Source organism: Pseudopipra pipra, chromosome 22, assembly GCF_036250125.1.
Source record: "Pseudopipra pipra isolate bDixPip1 chromosome 22, bDixPip1.hap1, whole genome shotgun sequence".
Classification (NCBI taxonomy): domain Eukaryota; kingdom Metazoa; phylum Chordata; class Aves; order Passeriformes; family Pipridae; genus Pseudopipra; species Pseudopipra pipra.
Window position 1 is genome coordinate 923635 of NC_087570.1, and position 19615 is coordinate 943249.

At 50.4% G+C, this 19615-nt stretch overlaps 1 protein-coding gene across 2 annotated transcripts in view; it reads left to right on the plus strand.

The window, feature by feature from the left end:
• Positions 1-19615, plus strand: part of MEGF6 (multiple EGF like domains 6) — a 73146-nt gene that overhangs the window by 13931 nt on the left and 39600 nt on the right. For both annotated transcript variants that reach the window (XM_064678350.1, XM_064678351.1), the window contains one exon: positions 916-1020. In XM_064678350.1, the coding sequence (XP_064534420.1) occupies positions 916-1020 (105 nt within the window). The remainder of the gene's footprint in view (positions 1-915; positions 1021-19615) is intronic.

Genomic DNA, 19615 nt, shown 5'->3' on the forward strand with positions numbered 1-19615 from the left:
GGAGAAGAGCAGGTGTGGGAGAAAGGATGAAAAGAGAAGTTGGCTGGCAGTGCAGCTATGTCCAGATCAGTGAACAGAGAGAAAATTTCATTGTCCAAATCTTTAAATGGATTTAAAAGGAAGATGGGTGCTTGTTCTGCGTCCTTACCCTCCGACAAAGCACTGCACACGTGACAGCATCCCTGCTCACAACGTTCCTCCTTTTGCCATCAGCCTTTCCCAGTGGGAAATACAAACCACGGGCTGTGTTTCATGAGTTATGAGAAACACGAGTTTCCCTGGATAAAACATAACCTTGCTTGTGGATTTATGTAGATGATTTGGAAAGGTGGATTTCAGAAGCCTAATTGAGCATTCTCTGTCTCTGTGTCCATTTTACACTCCGCTGGGTGAGAACAGAGAAACGTGGCTGCTCAGGCTTACTTGCAGTTTAGCTCCATGTCACCCTCCGGGCCGCTCGAAGGTGACGCCGCGTTGGGGTCTCCAGCGCCCCGGGAGAGCCCGGCCCAGAGGTGGGAGCAGCTCCTGGGGGTTTGTTCTGGGAAGATCCCTCCAATTGCAAAATAAGTAACTTGTATTTGTTGCCACAAGATCTGATGTGGTTCAGCACGAGTCATTTTCTGGCTGTTTTACCCACGTGTTGGCTGGAAAACCCGTTGTTTCACCGAGAGCCCTTCCGATGTTTTCCTGTGGGTCCTCACTTAGCCACGCTCCAGGAAAAGCCCTGAGACATTCCCTGAGGGATTTTGTGCATTGAGTACTGCACTGTGAACCAAGGAACAGGTTCAGCAGTGGTTTCATAACTGTTCAGCTGTTCTCTGGGGCTGTGGGCACGTCACCAGTGATGGGTGTTTGTTGGTGCATGTGCCCTTCTGACGGTGGGTGCTGGAATCATCCTCTCCCTCCTCCCTGCAGCTGCCTGTGGTTACAGGGTTTGTCTCAACGGTGGAAGCTGCCGAGAGGGATCCTCACAGCTCTGTCACTGCTCCTCTGGCTTCCAGGGACCTCGCTGCCAGCACGGTAAGCAGCCTTGCAACTTCTTCCTCCGGTTTGGAAGTGGAGAGGATAAAGAGCGAGGGATGCCCTGATTTATTTATGTTTTATCTTAGCCGTTGTTTTATCTGCAAAATGCCAGTAATCTGCTCTTGGCTTTTGTAGTGTTTGGGGAGCTTGGATGTTTGGAAAGGAAATGCTTATCATGACTTGCTGTGAGACGCAGCCCCGCGCTGTACAATGGCCTTTATTCCTGGCTGCCATCCGCAGCGGGATCTGCTGCAATCGGAGAAGGAAGCTGATTAAAGTTGGGTCAAACAAAGGAACCCTGGGGTCACAGCCTGTGGAATGAAGCTGGGCCCGGGGCAGTGTGGCAATGAGCTGCCACCTTGGGAAGGAACGTTGTTGTGTCTTTGGCCAGGCTGTGTTTTGGGGCTGCTAAGCTTTATTTAATTAACTTTCGTGTAATATACAAACTCCCTCTTGAATGTTACTGAGTTTCCTATGTTTGGTAAATTGCAGATGTTCTGTTTTGGGAACATGATGTTCTATAGCAAACAACCCCCAAGAGCTGGGAGGTTCCCTGTGCTGTGTCAATGGTTGGAGAACAGGAGCCTCAGGCTGCAGGGAGACACGGTTGTCCCCTCTCCTCCCTCTGAGTCTGCAGGGCACAGAGCAGTAGTGAATGCTCACATCATCTTTGGGTGATGCTGATTTATAGCAGCAAATTAAATAGTAAGACTTTTTTCTTTACCATCCATCTTTACCATCTGTTCCTTCCAACACCTGTGGTTCCATCCTCCTTTGGAAGCAGAGGTAGGCATGGGAAGGTAGGGGAGCTGACTTGGAGCAGTCCTGGGAGCTGCTCTTTTCCCACCAATGAGGGCTGGAGAGAAGCATTTTATCAAAGCCTGAACCTCCTCAATCCCAAAGTAACCAGATCCAAGGGCAGAAAGGTGAGGATACAGGAGGATCCCAGCCACAAACTCATCCTTCCCTTCATCTTCATTTCTTACTGACTCCTGTCAATGATTCTACTTGGTAAATACTTTTTTTCTGACAAATGTCTGGGTTCTCATAATCTTTTGCACTTTTGAAAGCACTCTGTGACTTTGGTGCTCATTAGCCAACATTTGTGCTGGATTTTTGTGACAGGATGGGAGGCTGGAGGCTGCTTTGGGGGAGGACACCTCATCAGTGTTCATTCTTTCCTCATCTGTCACTTATCAAAGGAACTATGCTGGTATTTGAGATTATGGAACCTCCTTGAGAAATAGCTCCCCAGGATGGAGTTGTGGAGCACTGGAGTGACTCTGGATGTGAGCAGGTTGAGGCTGTTGGGTGAAAAGAACATGAAAATACCTGTGTGAGCAAAGCTGCTCCACAGCCATGTTCCGTGGTGTCGTTTGTCTTCAAGAAACCTGAGTCTGATCCGAATGGTATCGCTTTTTCTTTTGTGGAAAGAAACACAGATGTGTTTGTCTTAGGGGCAGGACGCTCCCTGTCCTGGCCAGGCTCCTATCAGACCTTTCAGCATGGGATGTTTTTGCTGGCCAGCCCCGAGCAGCAGCAGCCCCGTGTTTACCCTGGCTGGGCAGCCGGCGGTTCCCCATCACTGGGGTGTGATGCTGTCCTTCCTGGCCTCCTGAGCTGCTGACAGGGATAACAGTCGTGCACCCTCTGTGTTAAATCACCTCATTGTGAAGGCAGAGCCCTGGATGGGGCTGCACAAGCTCCTGCAGGAAGGTCTGTGGCCCATCGTGTGTACCCGTCCAGGTTTCATCGCCTGTTCTGTTCCCTCCTGCGTCTCGGTGGCTTTTTGATCCTGTCAGGTGCTGTCAGTGCAGACTGATCTCTCTCCTCCCCTCTCCTTGCCCACCTGCCATCAGGTGGGCTTTGCTTTGCAGCAAAGTGGAACAGAGTTTGAGCTGGGCAATGTTACTGTGACCACAGGGACTGTTCCTGAGCCGAGGAAGCAGCGGAGTTGTCCCGAACTCCTTTGTTATCTTCCACCCCTGGTAGATCAAAGGGTTGTAAATGGGGTTTGGGCTGAGGCTCCTTTTAGGAGCTCCTTTCTGGGAGCTTGGACGTAAATGACCTCTCTGTGCAGGCTTGTTGCTGGGAGGGAGGGGGTGCTGGGGAACCTGGGCTCTGCTCCAAGCCTGCCCAGCCTTCCTGGGGATCCTGGGACCACCCAGCGCTCCGAGGTCGGGTGTTGGTGGACTCGCTGGACCCTGAGCGCAGCAGAGCGAGGTCTGGGGGTGGGGGGTGGCAGTGACTGCCTGGCCAGGGGACAGGGGCTGTGAAGGTGGTTGTTGTTTGCATCTCGTGCTGCAAATCAGCTGCTCGGCTTCACCGTTCGCTCACTGGAAGCTTCCCAGCAGAGTGGATGTTTCAGCAACACTCAGGCTCTGGGGGCTCCGATGTGGGAACTGCGCCCACATCATGTGGGGGGGCAGGACCCTTCCTAATTAGCCCGTCTGTGTTTTGAAGCATCGGCCGGCCCAGATCTCCTCTAGCTTGGCACAAAGGAGAGGTCGGCAGGCAGGGCTGTGATTAGTGTCTGTGCTCCGGGGCCAGCTGAGATGGCTTTGTCACCCGCCGCTTCAGGGGACCGTTATTGGCTCTTTTACAGCACTGCCCTCATTTACACAGCCTTTGACGTGCCCTCGGGTTGTTTGACTGACTAATGACCCGATTTCTCCCGAGAACCTCCCGAGCTGTGCAGCTGGAAGCCTCTGGGTGTGTTAGGGCTGGGAGAGAGGGGTTTGCTGGAGGGAATTGTCCTGGAGAAACATGGGACTGTGAAACACTCAAAGGTGTTGGAAGTCAAAATGGGAAGGGTTTAGACTCTGGAAGCAAAGGAAAGCACCTGTAACCTTTTCTTGGGTCCAGGAGCCAGGTGTTCTTTCTGAGATGGAGACACACGTGTGACAGCCCTTGTTTGGACTTGGGTGACTTGCCCAGTCCAAGGGGACCCCAGTGCTGACTTCAGAATGATGGTAGCGAGATACTGTGTCCAATGTTTCCTGGGTTTGCAGTTCATGAGGCCAATTTAAAATCCATTTGTGGAATTAAATCACCGCAATTGTTCTTCAGCTGTCAGCTCATTGGAGAGAATCCACCGTCCATAATACCAGGGCTAAATTAAGCAGAGCACTTCTCCAACAGCCAAGAAGTCTGAATACTTTTATTTATAAGCAGCCTCCTGATTCACAAGGTTAGCCTTCTGCTGGGAGGGGAGAGGAGCCCGAGGCCAGAGGAGATTCCTGCTGGGATTTTCTTGTGTTTTGGCTCAGGAAGGCAGTGGAACAAGGGCGGTTTGTGCAGAGCTGGGCCGTGTCCTGAGCTATCGGCTTGTCCATCAGCCAAGCGCTCGGTATTTAATAGCTGGCAAACAGGTAGCACTGAGCTCTTTGAAAAGGCCCGCGAGAGGAAACCAGCCAAGGCGATGGAGGGGCTTATTCAGTTAAAAAAACACCTTTTGTGAAGAGAGCGTGGAAGAAAAGAGAAAATGTGCTGGGGCTGGGGGAACAGCTGGGGCTGTGGCTGCAAAAGAAGCTTCCTGGGGCTCGTGTCTGGGGGGAGCTCAGGGTCCAGTGTCCCTCACTGAGACGTTCATCAAACATGGCACCGTCTCCAGTCTCCCACCTGGATGTAACTGCAGGGCAATTACTCCACAAGTAACTTCACAGTTCACGTGATTTGTTTTCTGAAGGTGAACTGGAGTCCAGCAAACAGCCTTTTGGATGTGCACCCTCACGTGTAAAGTTGTCCAGCTCCGTGGGTGAGTGATGGAGCTTGTGCAGAGGCAGAAACGCTGCTGACCATTTGTTTAAAGGAACACGATAAGGGGTGAAACAGACTCAAAGCTGAAGGGCTTCAGTGGATTTGAAATACGGCTGGCTTTGTTCTTTTCCAGCTTTCCTTGGGCTGAACTCAAGAACTAAGGATTTCGTGATCATTTAAAAGAGATTATTATATTGGGTGAAAGAAAATATATGGCTCAAGTCCTTTGGATGAGTTGTAGCCCTCTGCTTAGGTTTTGGCAAGTAAGGAAAAGAGGAATCTTCTCACTGACATTGCACTGGTTTGAAACATCCACGTGGATCTTTGCTGTTCGTCACACTGAGATGTGCTGAGGGTAAAGAAAACCTGGAAGGAAATGGCTTGTTGTGCCACCTGGAGAAGAGAAAATCCCCACTTTGTTTCGGGGGATTGGTACCTCGGGCCAAGTCATGTGAGGTGCTGGATGGCCTCTTCAAAGCCTCTTCAAATTCCCTTCGGTGAGGACTGACCCCCCTGGCACCTCCCGCGCCGCCTCCCCCGTCCCGGCAGTGCCGGTCCCATGGCCGGGTGTCAGCCCCGGCTCTAATCCCCCGGGAGGATTTCCGTGCAGGTTTGCAGCCAGCTGTGACCAATTAGCAGGGCTTGTGGCTGGAAATCCCCCCCGACTCGCAGAGCTGAGCGCGGGGTCCCGGGGCTTTGCGGCTTTGGGGGCAGTGAAACCTGCCCGGGGTGTTTTCTTCCCGAAAACCATCTGGTGAAAGCCAGGCTGTGAGCATGGAGGTGAGTCCAGGGACAGTTAGAGAGGAGAAGGGATTGTTTTCCAAGCAATGCAAAGCACTCCAGCCTAACAATGCACCACTGGGGATCCCGTCGTGTAATTGGTAATAAGAAGGATTTGATACACGAATGCCAGGTAAACTCAATTAATGCTGAATTCTTGGATTGTTTCTGGAGAGGGTGAGCCCATCCCCTGGTCAGGTAGCCAAGGGACATCCCAGCCTCACAATTCCTCACCAATTGCAGGTTTCTTGAGATGAGAGAGAACATGATCATGGTTGAAAGAGGCTTAACTCTTAAGGACTTCAGTGGATTCCCGTAAGAGAAATGGCACAGGGCAGCTTAACTCTCTGACTGTGATCGAATCCTCAAACCCTTTGGGCTGGAAAAGACCACTGAGATCATCAAGTCCAAACATTCACCAAATCTTCTATTGTTTTCTGAGGATCTGCTGAAAATCAGTGGTGTAGGAGCCACCCTGGCCATGGGCACAGGGGACAGATTCCAACCCAAAGAGGTGGTTTGGTGAGTGAGAGAGGAGTGAGGACCAAAGCAGGAACAATAAGATTGCTGCAAAGCTGCCTGGGATTTCTAGAATTAATTTATGCTTAAACACACAGCCTGGTCTGTAATACATCATTGGTATGTTTTGCTTTCCGTTTCTGGGTTTGGAAAGGTTGGAGAAAACATTTTTTTAGTTTGTTAAGTGCTGCCTTCTCCAAGGCATCATTTCCAAGCCGTGCTCTCTAGCAGGTGATAACATCTTTCAAGCAGCCTTTGAAATGCCTTTTCTTCACCTCAGCAACAGGTTTTCCTTTAATTTTTGCCTCGTTTGTTGTGTTTGAGTCTGTTTCCTCTCCTGGGCCCAGCACTGCAGTGTAATTGGTGTAATAATCCAGGAAACAAACATATGTTGAGATTCCAGTCATTACAAATATTTTTTTTTCTGGGAAGATGCTCAGAGGATTCCCTCTCCAGAGGTTTAATCAATGAGAGCTATGTGAGAAAGGGAGGACACTTTCCATACATCCTTGATCCAAGTTGCAGTGCGTGTGCATTCCTGTTGTGCAGTGGAGTTTTTCCCTTGGGCTGGAGTTTGATGTTCTGGGCAACCTCGAGCCAAACTGGGTTGTTTGATAGTGGAGAAGGAGGAAAATCTCCCTCTGACAACCCCCACAAAGAAATCCAGGGTGGCACCAGCCAGCAAAGGAGTTTGCTACGGTCGCTTTTTACTGCTCAGTGTATTACAAAATCCAAATGAAAAATGTTATCTTGGAAAGTGGGAATCCTCCTGTGTCAGTGGCACTAGGATCAAAACACCAGCTTAGGGAGTTTGTGCTTCTGCAGCCCCTTTATCATAGAATTACAGAATATCCTGAGCTGGAGGAGACCCACCAGGACCATCAAAGCTGAGCTGTGCTGGGGCTGGAGCCGTGTTGTCATGGCTCTGGGGCTGGTTTCCACCTGCACATGGCAAATGTTCCTCAGCAGAGGCACCTCTGGGCCCTTGTCATTCTGGGGTGACATTCCACAGTCCCCTCATGGCTGGTTTCCTCCCAGACAGGCTTTAATTTTGTGGAACTTCACTTTCCCGTGGCCCAGCCTGCAGACACACGTGCTGCCTGTAGCTGTGCAGGCAGTTTTCCTTTGCCTGCTCCAATGTTCGTGGGGCCTCTGGAACCCCTCTCTGTTCCCGCTGGCCACGGGGGCACCTGTTGGACCCTCAGTCTCCATAAACCAGCCAAAAAAAAGGGGTTTGGAGGCCAACAGGTGTTTCTAGTTTGCTGTATGTGAACGTACATTGACTGCCTGTCTTCCCACCTCTCCAAGCAAATAAACCCAGGGCTGGGTCTGGAAATGCTCCCCTCCTCTGGAGCAGCACGGGGTGCCAGGAGGCCGAGGGAGCTCCTTCTCCAGGGCAGGCGTCTCTCAGACTGGCGGGCGAGGTGCCGGGGCTGCTGGCCCTGGGCTGCTCTCTGAAGTCATGGTTTGTGCCTTGCTTTCCATTTACCCTGGAACACAAGCCTGGAAAGCCTGGCAGGCTGCAGCTTTCCGGGCACTGTCAGCACTGCTGGGGTTGGTCTCGTGCAGGGCACTGGCTGCTCCAGCCCCACCAGTGACCACCAGTGGGTTTGTAGTGGAAGCAGGTTTTGGTGGTTTTCACCCTACTAAATGCATTTGCCTTTCTGAAGTGTCTTCAGTCGTGGCTTCTCCAAGTGGTCTTGTAGGTGGCAGAGCCACAGCCTTGGTTTGAGGTGGGACCCTCCTGCAGATGGGCTCTGCTGACACACAGGGAGGGACAGCCCATGCTGGCCCACTAAGATAGGGATTATTTTCCTTTAGAGATTTATATACCTTGCCTAAAGACTGGCTAGACCATTCCCAGAGGTCCAAACCAGCTCTTCTGGCCAGGAGCTGTTTGGAATCATGGATAATGGGAGTCAGTTCTGTTATTCATGGTCCTCACCTGAATGTCAGAGAACAAAGGGCCAAAGTAACTGAGCCCCGTGTAGGAAAGGCCGTGGCCAGCGGGGTGCTGGGACCCTTCCCTGGGATAAAGGGGGCAGGAGGGGCTGAAGTGTTACAGGGAATCCGAGGGATGTTGTGCCTTTCCTTGGCACACCATTGTGTGCTGTGAGGCTGCTGGCTCTCAGCCCTGCAGATGTGGAGGTGATGGATGCCAGATGTGTGTCATGAGGAGACACCTCTCCTCACCAGCTGCAAATTGTCCATCTCTTCCTCAACTGTGTGTTTTTGTCAGGAGAAGCTGGAATTCCCACCATTTCCTGCTATCTCAGATGTTTTCAGGCTGCTCTTCGTGGGCTTGTGCAGCCCAAACCAGTCACAAGTGGCAAAGACAAATAATGTACGTGGATTTGCATTTTTTCAGGAGCTCATTTGGGATTTGCCTTGATAAACTTGCCCAGAAAATGATATTCTGCATTTAACTTGCAAAATGAGTCCTCAGAAAACTCCAAGGATTTAAGTGAAAGAATGCCAGAGATGGTTTTGTACTTATATGAGAAGGAGACATGGATTTTCACTTTGTGGTCTCTGGTGTAAAAGGATATGCTTCTTAAAAATGCATGTTTTTAAACTGAAGAAATGGTTAAAAAGCAGGAATAAGGAATGATCATGGCGTAGTTAGGGATAAATTAATTGGGAAAATGTTGACACGTTACCCAGGCTTTTCATCAGCAGGAGTCTGAGGTTTCTGTGACGTTCCACGTGTTTGATGCATTGCTGTAGGACAGTTGAGTCCTGTGAATACACCATTTTCCAGGTCTTTGGAAGTCCATTCCTTCCTGCCTGTGTTTCCCAGACGGAACACTTCAGCAAACTCCCTTCTTGAAATGGTTGGCAAGGTCATTTTTTCTATCAAACCTAGGAAAAAAGTTCATTTTAAGGAAAACAAGGGTCCTGATTCCCTTTCCTGAGCACTTTCTGCGGCTGTTCCTGCCGTGCTGTGCTGGCCTCGCACAGAGGGCAAGTGCTCCTGCAGCAGAGGTGCAGGAGATGAGGGGGAAAAGGACCTGGATCCCTTCTGAGGTGGGTGTTGGGGGTACCTGCAGCACCATTTTCTGCTGCACTGACACGTTCCGGGGGTGGAAATGCAGCCCCTCTGCTGAGCAGCACACTGCTTCTGACCTTTCCTGATGCACAGCAGAGGGTGGTGGTGTTTGAAACGTGCAGGAGAAACAGATGTAGAAGAAGAGTTTTGGGAAGCAGCAGACCAGGTAATTTTTCTGCTTTAAAATGATTTAGGTGTTATCCCCCTCCATGTGGGCTGGGGATCTGCCCTGGATTGCACAGCACAGAACTGACTCCTGGCAAAAAAACATGTTATTTCCGCCTTCTTTTTCCCCAGTTGCTCGGGATCTCACCTCATTAATAGTGTAGATTTTGGAATGTCAAATATTTGGCATATCTGGGTATTGGAGCTGTACAATGGACCCCTGGGGCTGCAGACATTGAACCCCATCTTTCTGCAGGGAGGTGCTTGGTTTGCCCCTGGTTCTGCTGGGATTGGCCCTGCCCAGCAAACCTCTCCCACCTCAAACAACTGCTCCTTCGAGGAGGTGAATTTCCAGTTTAAAACGTTAAATTTATGCTTTAAAAAAAACAAACAAACTTGTGAATTTCCCCAGAAGCGAGTAGCCCTGACCCTTTCATTAGAGACAAAGGGAGTGTGTATAAATGTCTTTTGTGGCTTGGCAGTAAACTTGCTGAGGACAACATAAAACGTGCTCATTAAATGCTCTTTACCCAGCATTGCTTTTTGTTTCCAGCAGCACTGTGATGTTTCATCCTGCCATTAATTACCTAATACCAATTATGGCATAAACAAGCCATTTGCTACTGTAACTTTTTCCATTTATTTTCCAAGGTTCTTATTCTTGACACCCATTGTGCACCTGGGAACATGAGGGGCATTTGTAGGGAAGTACAGATAATGAGATCAGTGATCAGTGGTTTTACACAGACCTTCCTGTGCTGTAAATGTGACCGTGGCTCTTGAGAACCTTCCAAAATGCTCCCCCGCCTTGGGTGCTTTGTTGTATTGAGCTTAATTATACGGAGACAAAGAGACTTGGAGAAGACTCTTTTTTCCCAGGGACGTGCCAGTTTTCCAGCGTAAGACACGAAGTGCCCGTTGTGTGCTGGCAGCCGAGCGAGCGGCCTCGAGGGAGAGGTGGGCACTGCCTCGGTGTCACACCCCCCCCCAGCCCTGCCAAGTGCCTGGAAAGCCTGGGCACAGGCAGAGGGGCAGAGCTGACCCTTCTGCACGAGATCATCATCATCTTTATGGCCTTTCAGTGCCTGACTGTTCCAGCCAAAATCCGGGAGCTGGCTGGAAGGAGCAGCTGCCAGTCAGTGCTTCAGCACTTCAAAAGATGCTGGTTTAGGATTCCTTTGGAACAGAGCACGGCTCCTGGAGCTTCCTATTCAGATGAGTAAGTTTGAGCCTGGTAGGTGAAATATCTGGATGTCAAACTGACTCTTCCCATGCCTGTACCTCTCATTTGTTCCTCTGGTAGCAGAGCCTTCTCCTCCCTCAGTGCTGCTCCTGGACATGCAGCCTGGGCTCCCCAGCGAGGTCCAGACACGAGCAAGGTGCCCGTAGCAGCCAGGAAAGGCACTGACAGACTCCATGTATGGGGCAGCACAGCCAGGAGGGCTCGGGGGGTAGGTGTGTCTTTGGATATTTAGCTGGAGAAATGGGAATGGCAGGTTCTGTGCCTTGGCTGTGGGAAGCAGGCTGGGATGTCTCTGGAACCCAGACCTCCTGCTACCCAGAGCATGTGTCTGGTGCTCAGAGCTGTCCCCTCCTGTCCCTGGCTGAACCCTTTGCAGCTCAGCCTGCTTCTTTTGAACCCTCCAACCAGATTTTGCTGATTTTTGTCCTTAGTTCTGTGTGAATCCCATCACCAGCTGCCCCGTGAGCACAGAGCTCTGCCCTGACAGGGGCTGTGCTGTGGGAAGCAATGAATAGCAGGACAAACCCACCTCTGCCACACCTCCCCATGCTCAGCCTTGGCCAAGCCTCCCTGAGCTCACGGAGCTGAGGTCACCTCAAAGACTTGGAAACTTTGAAGGAAGTCTCTTTCCCTTCTCTATAAGAGGAATACAGGTTCTTTCCCAGGAGAGTCATCTTCCTGTCTGCCCATTAAATACAGTTTTGGCCATACAGTGGGGGAAAAAAATCATCAAAGCCCAGGCAGTGCACTGATCTCCCGAAGGGAAGCCTTGGAGAGCCTTGGAGAGGCTGCCAAGTGCAGTATACTTTTATATTGCATCCATTATACAATGTGTCAAAGAGGAATTCTCTGCACTGTGCAGAGGTATTTATAGTCCGTAGGTTTTATGGCAGGAGCTGAGTGGCTCAGGTTACCTTTGCTGAGCAGAGTCAGGCTCCTGCCTCTGACTCCAGCAGGAGCAGCTCTGGGAGCCTGGGGGTGACCTGAGTAAAGAAACAGCTCATCTGGATGGTGTCACCTGTCCCACCTCTCCGGCTCCTGAGGACCCTCGGGAAGGACAAGTGGAAAATTGCCCAGACTCTGAACACATTGGGTGTGGCAGTCAGGAGTGAGGACCTCGGGAGAAACCAGTGACAGAGTGTAGGAGTGGGCAGGAGGAGGAGGATGTGAGCCTCTGGCTGATTCACTAAGTGGCAAGGAGCTGAGAAAACAGGGAATTGTGCATCATTGATAGGAATAAGTGTGTGTTCTGAGTGGAGTAAGGACATTTGATGGAAATCTTTGTCTTGCCCCTCAACAGAAGCTGTGTGGAGGACACCTGGCACAGATTATATGTATGGAAACATCCTCACATCCACATGGCTGGTCTGTCTTTCAGATGTTCCCCCAGAACATTTCCACAGCCTAAAGCAGCACCTCGCGCTGACCTGGCAGGTACTTGCACATATTCCAGTGGGACAGATGCAGATGAAGAGGTCACAGATGGTATTTTGAATCTCTGTTGGATCAGGGAGACTTCTGGGAAGCCCCAGTTGTGGTGTCACTGGCAGGATGGTTCCCTTGTCTTGGAGGAGGCTGTGCAGCTGGGAAAGCAATGAGCAGAAATGTGTTTACCCAGTCTGAACCACTGAAATATTTGAGCCTAATTTTCCTCTTCTTTAAAAAATACCTAAAGAGTAGATAAAACCCTTCAGAACTTTTCATGCCTTAGCCTTCATGTCAAGGAGTTGAGTTAAAAACAACCTGCAAAGTTTGTGGTCACCGTAGGTCAACTCGCTTGCGCAGCTTTTAAATTGACAAAGATTTAGAGCCCCAACTATGGTATTGATTAAATGTTATTTGGCCACCTGACATATTTATATTTGTGAGAAGTTTAACAGGAGCCAGAACTGATAGTGCAATCGCTGTGGGAAGGCTGGCTCCTCTGGAGAGGGGGTTTCAGATTGCACATGCACGGTTGGTATGTGTGGGAATGATGCCACCCTGATAACGGGAGCCTGTGGTCCCTACTCCACCTCTGCTGGGGCTCCCCAAGATCCAGACAGGGCATGTGTGTGTGTGTGTGTGTGATCTTTCCACATGTGCTGTTGTGTTTCCTACATCATCATGCCCTAACAAGCATCACAGAAGTGCCTTGTGCACTCAGGTCCTTAGGAAGGACCAGACACATCAGCAGTGTTTGAAAAATTACCCAAAGCTGAGATGATGTCAGTTTGGATGGGAAATTTTGGAAGAAATAACAGGGGAACAGACTGTGGCAGTTAGTGACACCTGAGCACTGCAGAGCTGGGACAGGTAACCTGCTCCCTGCAGCCCACACAGATCCCAGCAGGCACAAGCTCTTTTTATTTCCAAAGAAAGAGGTTTCCTGGAGGTGCTGTCTGTCATGGCTGTTTTATTATGTCTCTGTTATTACAGGTCAGGAGGAGCCAGGCTGAGGTTGTCTCAGCATTTGATATAATCCAGGGAAAGACATAGAGTTTATAGAGTATTAGATGAGTAAGGAGGAGAATATGGGCAGGAATTCTGGAAATATGGGAAAATCTAAAATATATCCTTAAAATTTCTCTTTTTCACAACTTATTTGTTATACCTTTATATCTTAAACTTGTCTCTTCCACCACTGCTGGCAGATCTCCTGGATGTGCCATGGGAGACAGGGGGGCTGAAACACTCCAGTGCCAAATCCCAGAGTGTGCTGAGCTGGAGAAAGGGGAAACGACACAAAAAAGAAAAAGAAAAACAACACAGAAACAAAACCCCCACCAAGCCTGGATTTTGTGTGTAATCCCTGTGTGCTGGCAAACTTCAGCTGGGCTGAGTGAGGGAGCAGCAGAGCCCCAACACTGGGGGGATTGTGCAGCCCAGCTCCAGCTCATCCCCTTGGCACGTTTTCAGAGAACAACTGACAGGCTCTTCTTTCATCCCAAAGTCAGCCAGGCAGAAGTCCCTGCAGGACCCTCACTGTCCTGCCATTCCTACACTTAACTCCTTGCATTTTAGTGCAGGATGAGGGGGGTTCTCTTATTTCCTTTGGGTTACCAGGAGGGCTCGTTCCCAGGGGAATGTTGGTGAGCTTGGGAAGGGGTTGCTGTAACTGCTGCACAACAGGGCAGCTCCAACCCCCAGGGCATCGCAGCCCTTTCCCCAGCACAGCTCATGGCAGGGAGAGCTGCTCCAGCAGCCTTATTTTTAGGGAATAATTACCCACAGCTCCTCTCTGGGAGTGTGCAGCAGCTGGAGTCTGTGAGGTGTCCTCTCGGCCAGAGGGAGGGGATAGAGCATCTCTGCTCTGCTCTGCCTGGGATCCATCCCTGGCACTGCACTGCCTGTCTCCCATTGAAGAGCTGCAGGGTTATCCCCTGGGAATTAGAGAAATATTATCTTACTCCAGTTTTAACCACTTTTAGCCTGTATAAACTTCAGCAGTTTTTTTCTTTTTTCTTTTCTTTTTTTTTTTTTTTTTTTAATTCAAACAAAATGCAGAAACTTTTTTTTTTTTGTCTTCTGAAAGGTAACCTCCCTAAAGAAAGAGAAAAAACTCAAGAAAAAAAATATTTTTTAAAAGATTATTTAGGGCTTTTTGGAAAAAAAATTACAGGTAAGAGCTGTATATATGTGTATGTATGCAATACTGCAGATTTAAGTGTGGATTCTGTTGGAAAAACAGATTTCACAGGTTTTATTCGTTTCAGAACAACCCTTTTTCAAGAAATTAATCTGGAATTTGGAGGGGCAGCCTCCAGCCTTTGCTGGCTCTGGCTGTGATCTCTGGGGCCCTGATCTTGTTGGGACAATAGTTGGTTTTGAGCACTCAGTCTCGGACACCCAGCTCATGTTCCTGAAGCCAGGACTGGACTTGGATCTTGCAGCTGGAGAAGGTGCTGGCACTGTTTGCAAAGGGAGGAGTCCCAGCAGCAAGGCAGCTTTCCCTGAACTGTGGGAAGGAATCCAACCTGCTTGCTCTGTCCAAGGTGAGGCCATGCTGGGGTGGGGATGGGGTTGGCATGTTGGCACCAAAGTTTGGACCCTGGTCCTCTTGCCCAGGGAGTGTGCAGGGGGCTGAGATGCTTTGTGTGCTCTGGAGAGCTCTTCACTTTGGGGGTCACCACAGACATTCCTGTTCTATGGAGGGTGTGTGCTCTGGAGCTGGGAGGTGACTGTCACCTCAAGGTGTGTTTTCTGGGAAGGGGCAGCTGTTTTTCAGGGACAAGCCAGATGCTGTGAACCCGGGGCCCCTTGGCATTTATGCTCCTTCAAGCCTTTTTACAGGAATTGTAAAGTCACTGGACAATAGGCTGTGAATATTAATGGTCTCTTAGCTGAAGGCAGAGGGAAAAGTGGGTTTTTGTTATCAGGTTAAAAGTGTATGGTTGCTTTCATGTGGGAGTGTGTAACCTCCATAAATAAAACACCAGATGTGCTCAAATTCTGTTTTCCTTAAAACGACTTGGGAATTCCCATAAAGAACAGGAATACCTATGGTTCCCAGGATTTTATTTCAAGCCTTTCCCAGCAGGGGACACCAGGGTGAGTCTGTAAATGCTGGAGCACAGCAGCCAAATTGGTGCAGGATGGGTACCACCACTGTGCAGTTCAGCCTTGGTTCAGAGGCTCTGAACTCTTCAGATTAAGCCAGGCTTACCTGTAATTCCTCCAAAGAGAGATTTCTGTCAGTCTGTCCTGTCTGGGCACAAGAACAGGACGTTGATGCAGATGTTCATCCAGAAGGATGATGATGCACAGGCCAGAGGAGTCAGTCCCGGCCCTTCCTGATCTGGGGAGGGATTTGGACTCAGCAGGGGACTGAGAATATATTTGAAACAAATCTTGCACAGGTGCGAGGCTCAGGGAGCAGTTTGGGATCCTTCCAAGGAAGAATTTTTGGTTTTGAATGAGCACAGGTTATCTGGAAAAATGTGTTATATGGGTGAAAGTTCAGGACAATATTCTCTTTCCTGTTCCTAACTCTTCCTTAAAAATAAAAAGCAAATGCAGGTATTTCACAAACAGATTAATTGAAACCAAGTTTTAAAGAAAATCACGAAGGAGTGACCCGGACACAGCAGGTGCATCCCAGTAACCTGTGCCATGGTCAGTAACCTCGTGTCCGAGCCTGGCGGGTAGACCTGGTGTCCGGGTCAGGCGGTAGACCTGGTGTCCGAGCTCAGTGGGTAGACCTGGTGTCCGATCACGGCGGGTAGACCTGGTGTCCGATCACGGCGGGTAGACCTGGTGTCCGTTCTTAGCGGGTAGACCTGGTGTCCGTTCTTAGCGGGTAGACCTGGTGTCCGAGCCCGGCGGGTAGACCTGGTGTCCGAGCTTAGTGGGTAGACCTGGTGTCCGAGCTCAGTGGGTAGACCTGGTGTCCGATCACGGCGGGTAGACCTGGTGTCCGAGCTTAGTGGGTAGACCTGGTGTCCGATCATGGTGGGTAGACCTGGTGTCCGATCACGGCGGGTAGACCTGGTGTCCGATCACGGTGGGTAGACCTGGTGCCCAATCACGGCGGGTAGACCTGGTGTCCGATCACGGTGGGTAGACCTGGTGTCCGCTCATGGTAGGTAGACCTGGTGTCCGAGCTTAGCGGGTAGACCTGGTGTCCAATCACGGCGGGTAGACCTGGTGTCCGATCACGGTGGGTAGACCTGGTGTCCGATCACGGCGGGTAGACCTGGTGTCCGAGCTCAGTGGGTAGACCTGGTGTCCGATCACGGCGGGTAGACCTGGTGTCCGAGCTCAGTGGGTAGACCTGGTGTCCGATCACGGTGGGTAGACCTGGTGTCCGATCACGGCGGGTAGACCTGGTGTCCGAGCTTAGTGGGTAGACCTGGTGTCTGATCACGGTGGGTAGACCTAGTGTCCGATCACGGTGGGTAGACCTGGTGTCCGATCACGGCGGGTAGACCTGGTGTCCGATCACGGTGGGTAGACCTGGTGTCCAATCACGGCGGGTAGACCTGGTGTCCGATCACGGTGGGTAGACCTGGTGTCCGATCACGGTGGGTAGACCTGGTGTCCGATCATGGCGGGTAGACCTGGTGTCCGAGCTTAGTGGGTAGACCTGGTGTCTGATCACGGTGGGTAGACCTAGTGTCCGATCACGGTGGGTAGACCTGGTGTCCGATCACGGCGGGTAGACCTGGTGTCCGAGCTTAGTGGGTAGACCTGGTGTCCGATCACGGCGGGTAGACCTGGTGTCCGATCACGGTGGGTAGACCTGGTGTCCGATCACGGTGGGTAGACCTGGTGCCCAACCACGGCGGGTAGACCTGGTGTCCGATCACGGTGGGTAGACCTGGTGTCCGCTCATGGTAGGTAGACCTGGTGTCCGAGCTTAGCGGGTAGACCTGGTGTCCAATCACGGCGGGTAGACCTGGTGTCCGATCACGGTGGGTAGACCTGGTGTCCGATCACGGCGGGTAGACCTGGTGTCCGAGCTCAGTGGGTAGACCTGGTGTCCGATCACGGCGGGTAGACCTGGTGTCCGAGCTCAGTGGGTAGACCTGGTGTCCGATCACGGTGGGTAGACCTGGTGTCCGATCACGGCGGGTAGACCTGGTGTCCGAGCTTAGTGGGTAGACCTGGTGTCTGATCACGGTGGGTAGACCTAGTGTCCGATCACGGTGGGTAGACCTGGTGTCCGATCACGGCGGGTAGACCTGGTGTCCGAGCTTAGTGGGTAGACCTGGTGTCCGATCACGGTGGGTAGACCTGGTGTCCGATCACGGCGGGTAGACCTGGTGTCCGAGCTTAGTGGGTAGACCTGGTGTCCGATCACGGCGGGTAGACCTGGTGTCCGATCACGGTGGGTAGACCTGGTGTCCGATCACGGTGGGTAGACCTGGTGTCCGTTCTTAGCGGGTAGACCTGGTGTCGGAGGCTCTCAGGCTGAATTTGAATTACAGAGTTTGTCCAAAGCTCTCACAACTCAGGGTGGTCTAAACTGACCACAGTAAAACCTCACCCTCAACCAGCAGGGATGTGGAGCCTGTGGCGAGTTGGGGGATGAAGAACTCTCCTCCTTTTATTTATGGATTGTAAGTTTTGGTCATGGAGGAAGGAAGTTTCATAATGCTTTGATAAATACAAGCTCTAGGAAGCTGCAGGAGTGTTTGCAGAGCCCGACCACAAAGCTTATTTTGACAAAATGTGGAGGCAACAATAACTCCAGCTCTCGCTGTATCTGCTGGGGAAACTCAGGGCTTAGGGGGAACCTCCTGAGATTGGGTCTGTTTAAAAGATTAAAGGAATTTTTATACAAAAGCAGAAGTTAAACATAATAATGATAATTATGATAATAATAGTAATAATAGTAACCTTCAAATATGCTGGGCTTCAGCTGTCTCCACACACTGCTCCTCAAACAGATACTGCATTTAGGCACTTACAGTATGTGAAAATCTAATTAGAATTTATGGATTTATGGCATCCATACTTTTAAGACCTGTGATGTGCAAAGCTGTTGCTGGAGAGCAGGTGAGGGAGGGCCAGGCAGCCCTGCTTGGGCTCACTGCTGGACCCTGTCCTGCCCGGAGCCCTCGGAATGAGCCACCATCCCCAAACGCTGTCAGGTTGCTGCAGTGGGAGGATTAAGCAAATATAAACCCTTGGGGATTTTGTTAAGCTCCAGCAGGTCTCAGGGTTTCTGCAAAGTAAAACAAAACTTGCACGGTCTGGTGTTTGTGAGCAGTCAGGGCGCTCCGAGCCCAGACAGGAGCGAATTAGAGGAGGGTGAGGGAATTAAACGTGGGGCTCTTTGATCACATCAGCCTTGTTTTGATCGCTGTCCTTCTCCAGCTCTGCTCTTGGCTGGAAATGCACTTAATTCTTCATGACTTGACAGGTTTGTGTGCTGCCCACAGACACCTTTTATTCCTGTTATCACAGGAGTGATCTGGGGCCTGAATAAAAACATCCCTGTGAGGGATTGCTCTGCAAGAGCCTTTCCGTGGGTGGCAGTGACTCTGCACGTCCCCATCCCTGTCACCATCCCTGTCACTGGTCCCATCCCAACAGATTGTCAGAGGGTTCTGTCTGCAGCAGAGCTGGAGCCTGGGAGTGATGGGAATGGGATTGGCTCCCAGCAGCTCCGGGTGAGCAAGGGAAACCCAAGATTTATCTGCAGTAGCAGAAGGAAACACAGAGCACTGTATGGCTGAAACACGCGGTCCTGGCACAGCTACAGCTCGTTCTTCTTCCATCCAGCCCAAATGCCTTCAAACCCTATTTGTCTCCATTTTTCTACTCCCATTTAAGAAGGAAATGCTGCTTTACAGAGCAAAAAAAGTAACTTCTTAAGCGCAGATACATTTTTTGAGTGCCTTGCTCGGTGCCAAATGTCAAAAATTTGCCAACAAGTGATAAATCTTCTTGAAACCGCCCCATCTATTCCACACATCCAACTGCAACTTGGCATTTCCTAATCTGGGGGTGAGTTTTGATCTGTAACTGAAGATAATGGAGTGGCCTAACAGTGGTGTGGTGGTGGGGAGCATCTCCAGTGCTGGTTAATGGCTCCCAGGGAGATTTTGGGGAGGATGGAGGATGCTTCAGGGGTGGGGCAGAAGCACAGGTTTTGGCTCCTTTGGCTCCTGAGTTGTTAAATCCATGGGAGCTGCTGAGGAGGGGAAGGAGGGAGCCTGTGATCTGGTAACAAGGTGGTGATTCCTCCCTTCTCACCTAGTGATTAGTCATTCACTCTAATAAAAGGTAATTTGAGAAAAGTGCTCCTGTGCCTTCAAGGTCTGGTCCACACCCTGCTGAGGGGAAGGGAGATCTCTGGGTTCCTTAGGGGAACATGTTCTATTCTCCATTAGAGTTATGGTAATTAGTAGAAAATGTGTATGAAGTGACTATTTTAATTTTTTCAACCTTTTAATTTAGTTTTCTCTGGATTTATGCTATTCAAGTTACTTGTGTGTGTTTATTTGAAGGAATTTTAGTGGAAAGGGATAATAATTCTGAGACAAGAAAGTAAAACTTCTAAACCTACGGATTTATAATGTTAAAAACATTTTGTCTTCTCATTTCCATGAACTGGATGGTCATTACAGAGTGAGGCAGTGAGCTGGGAT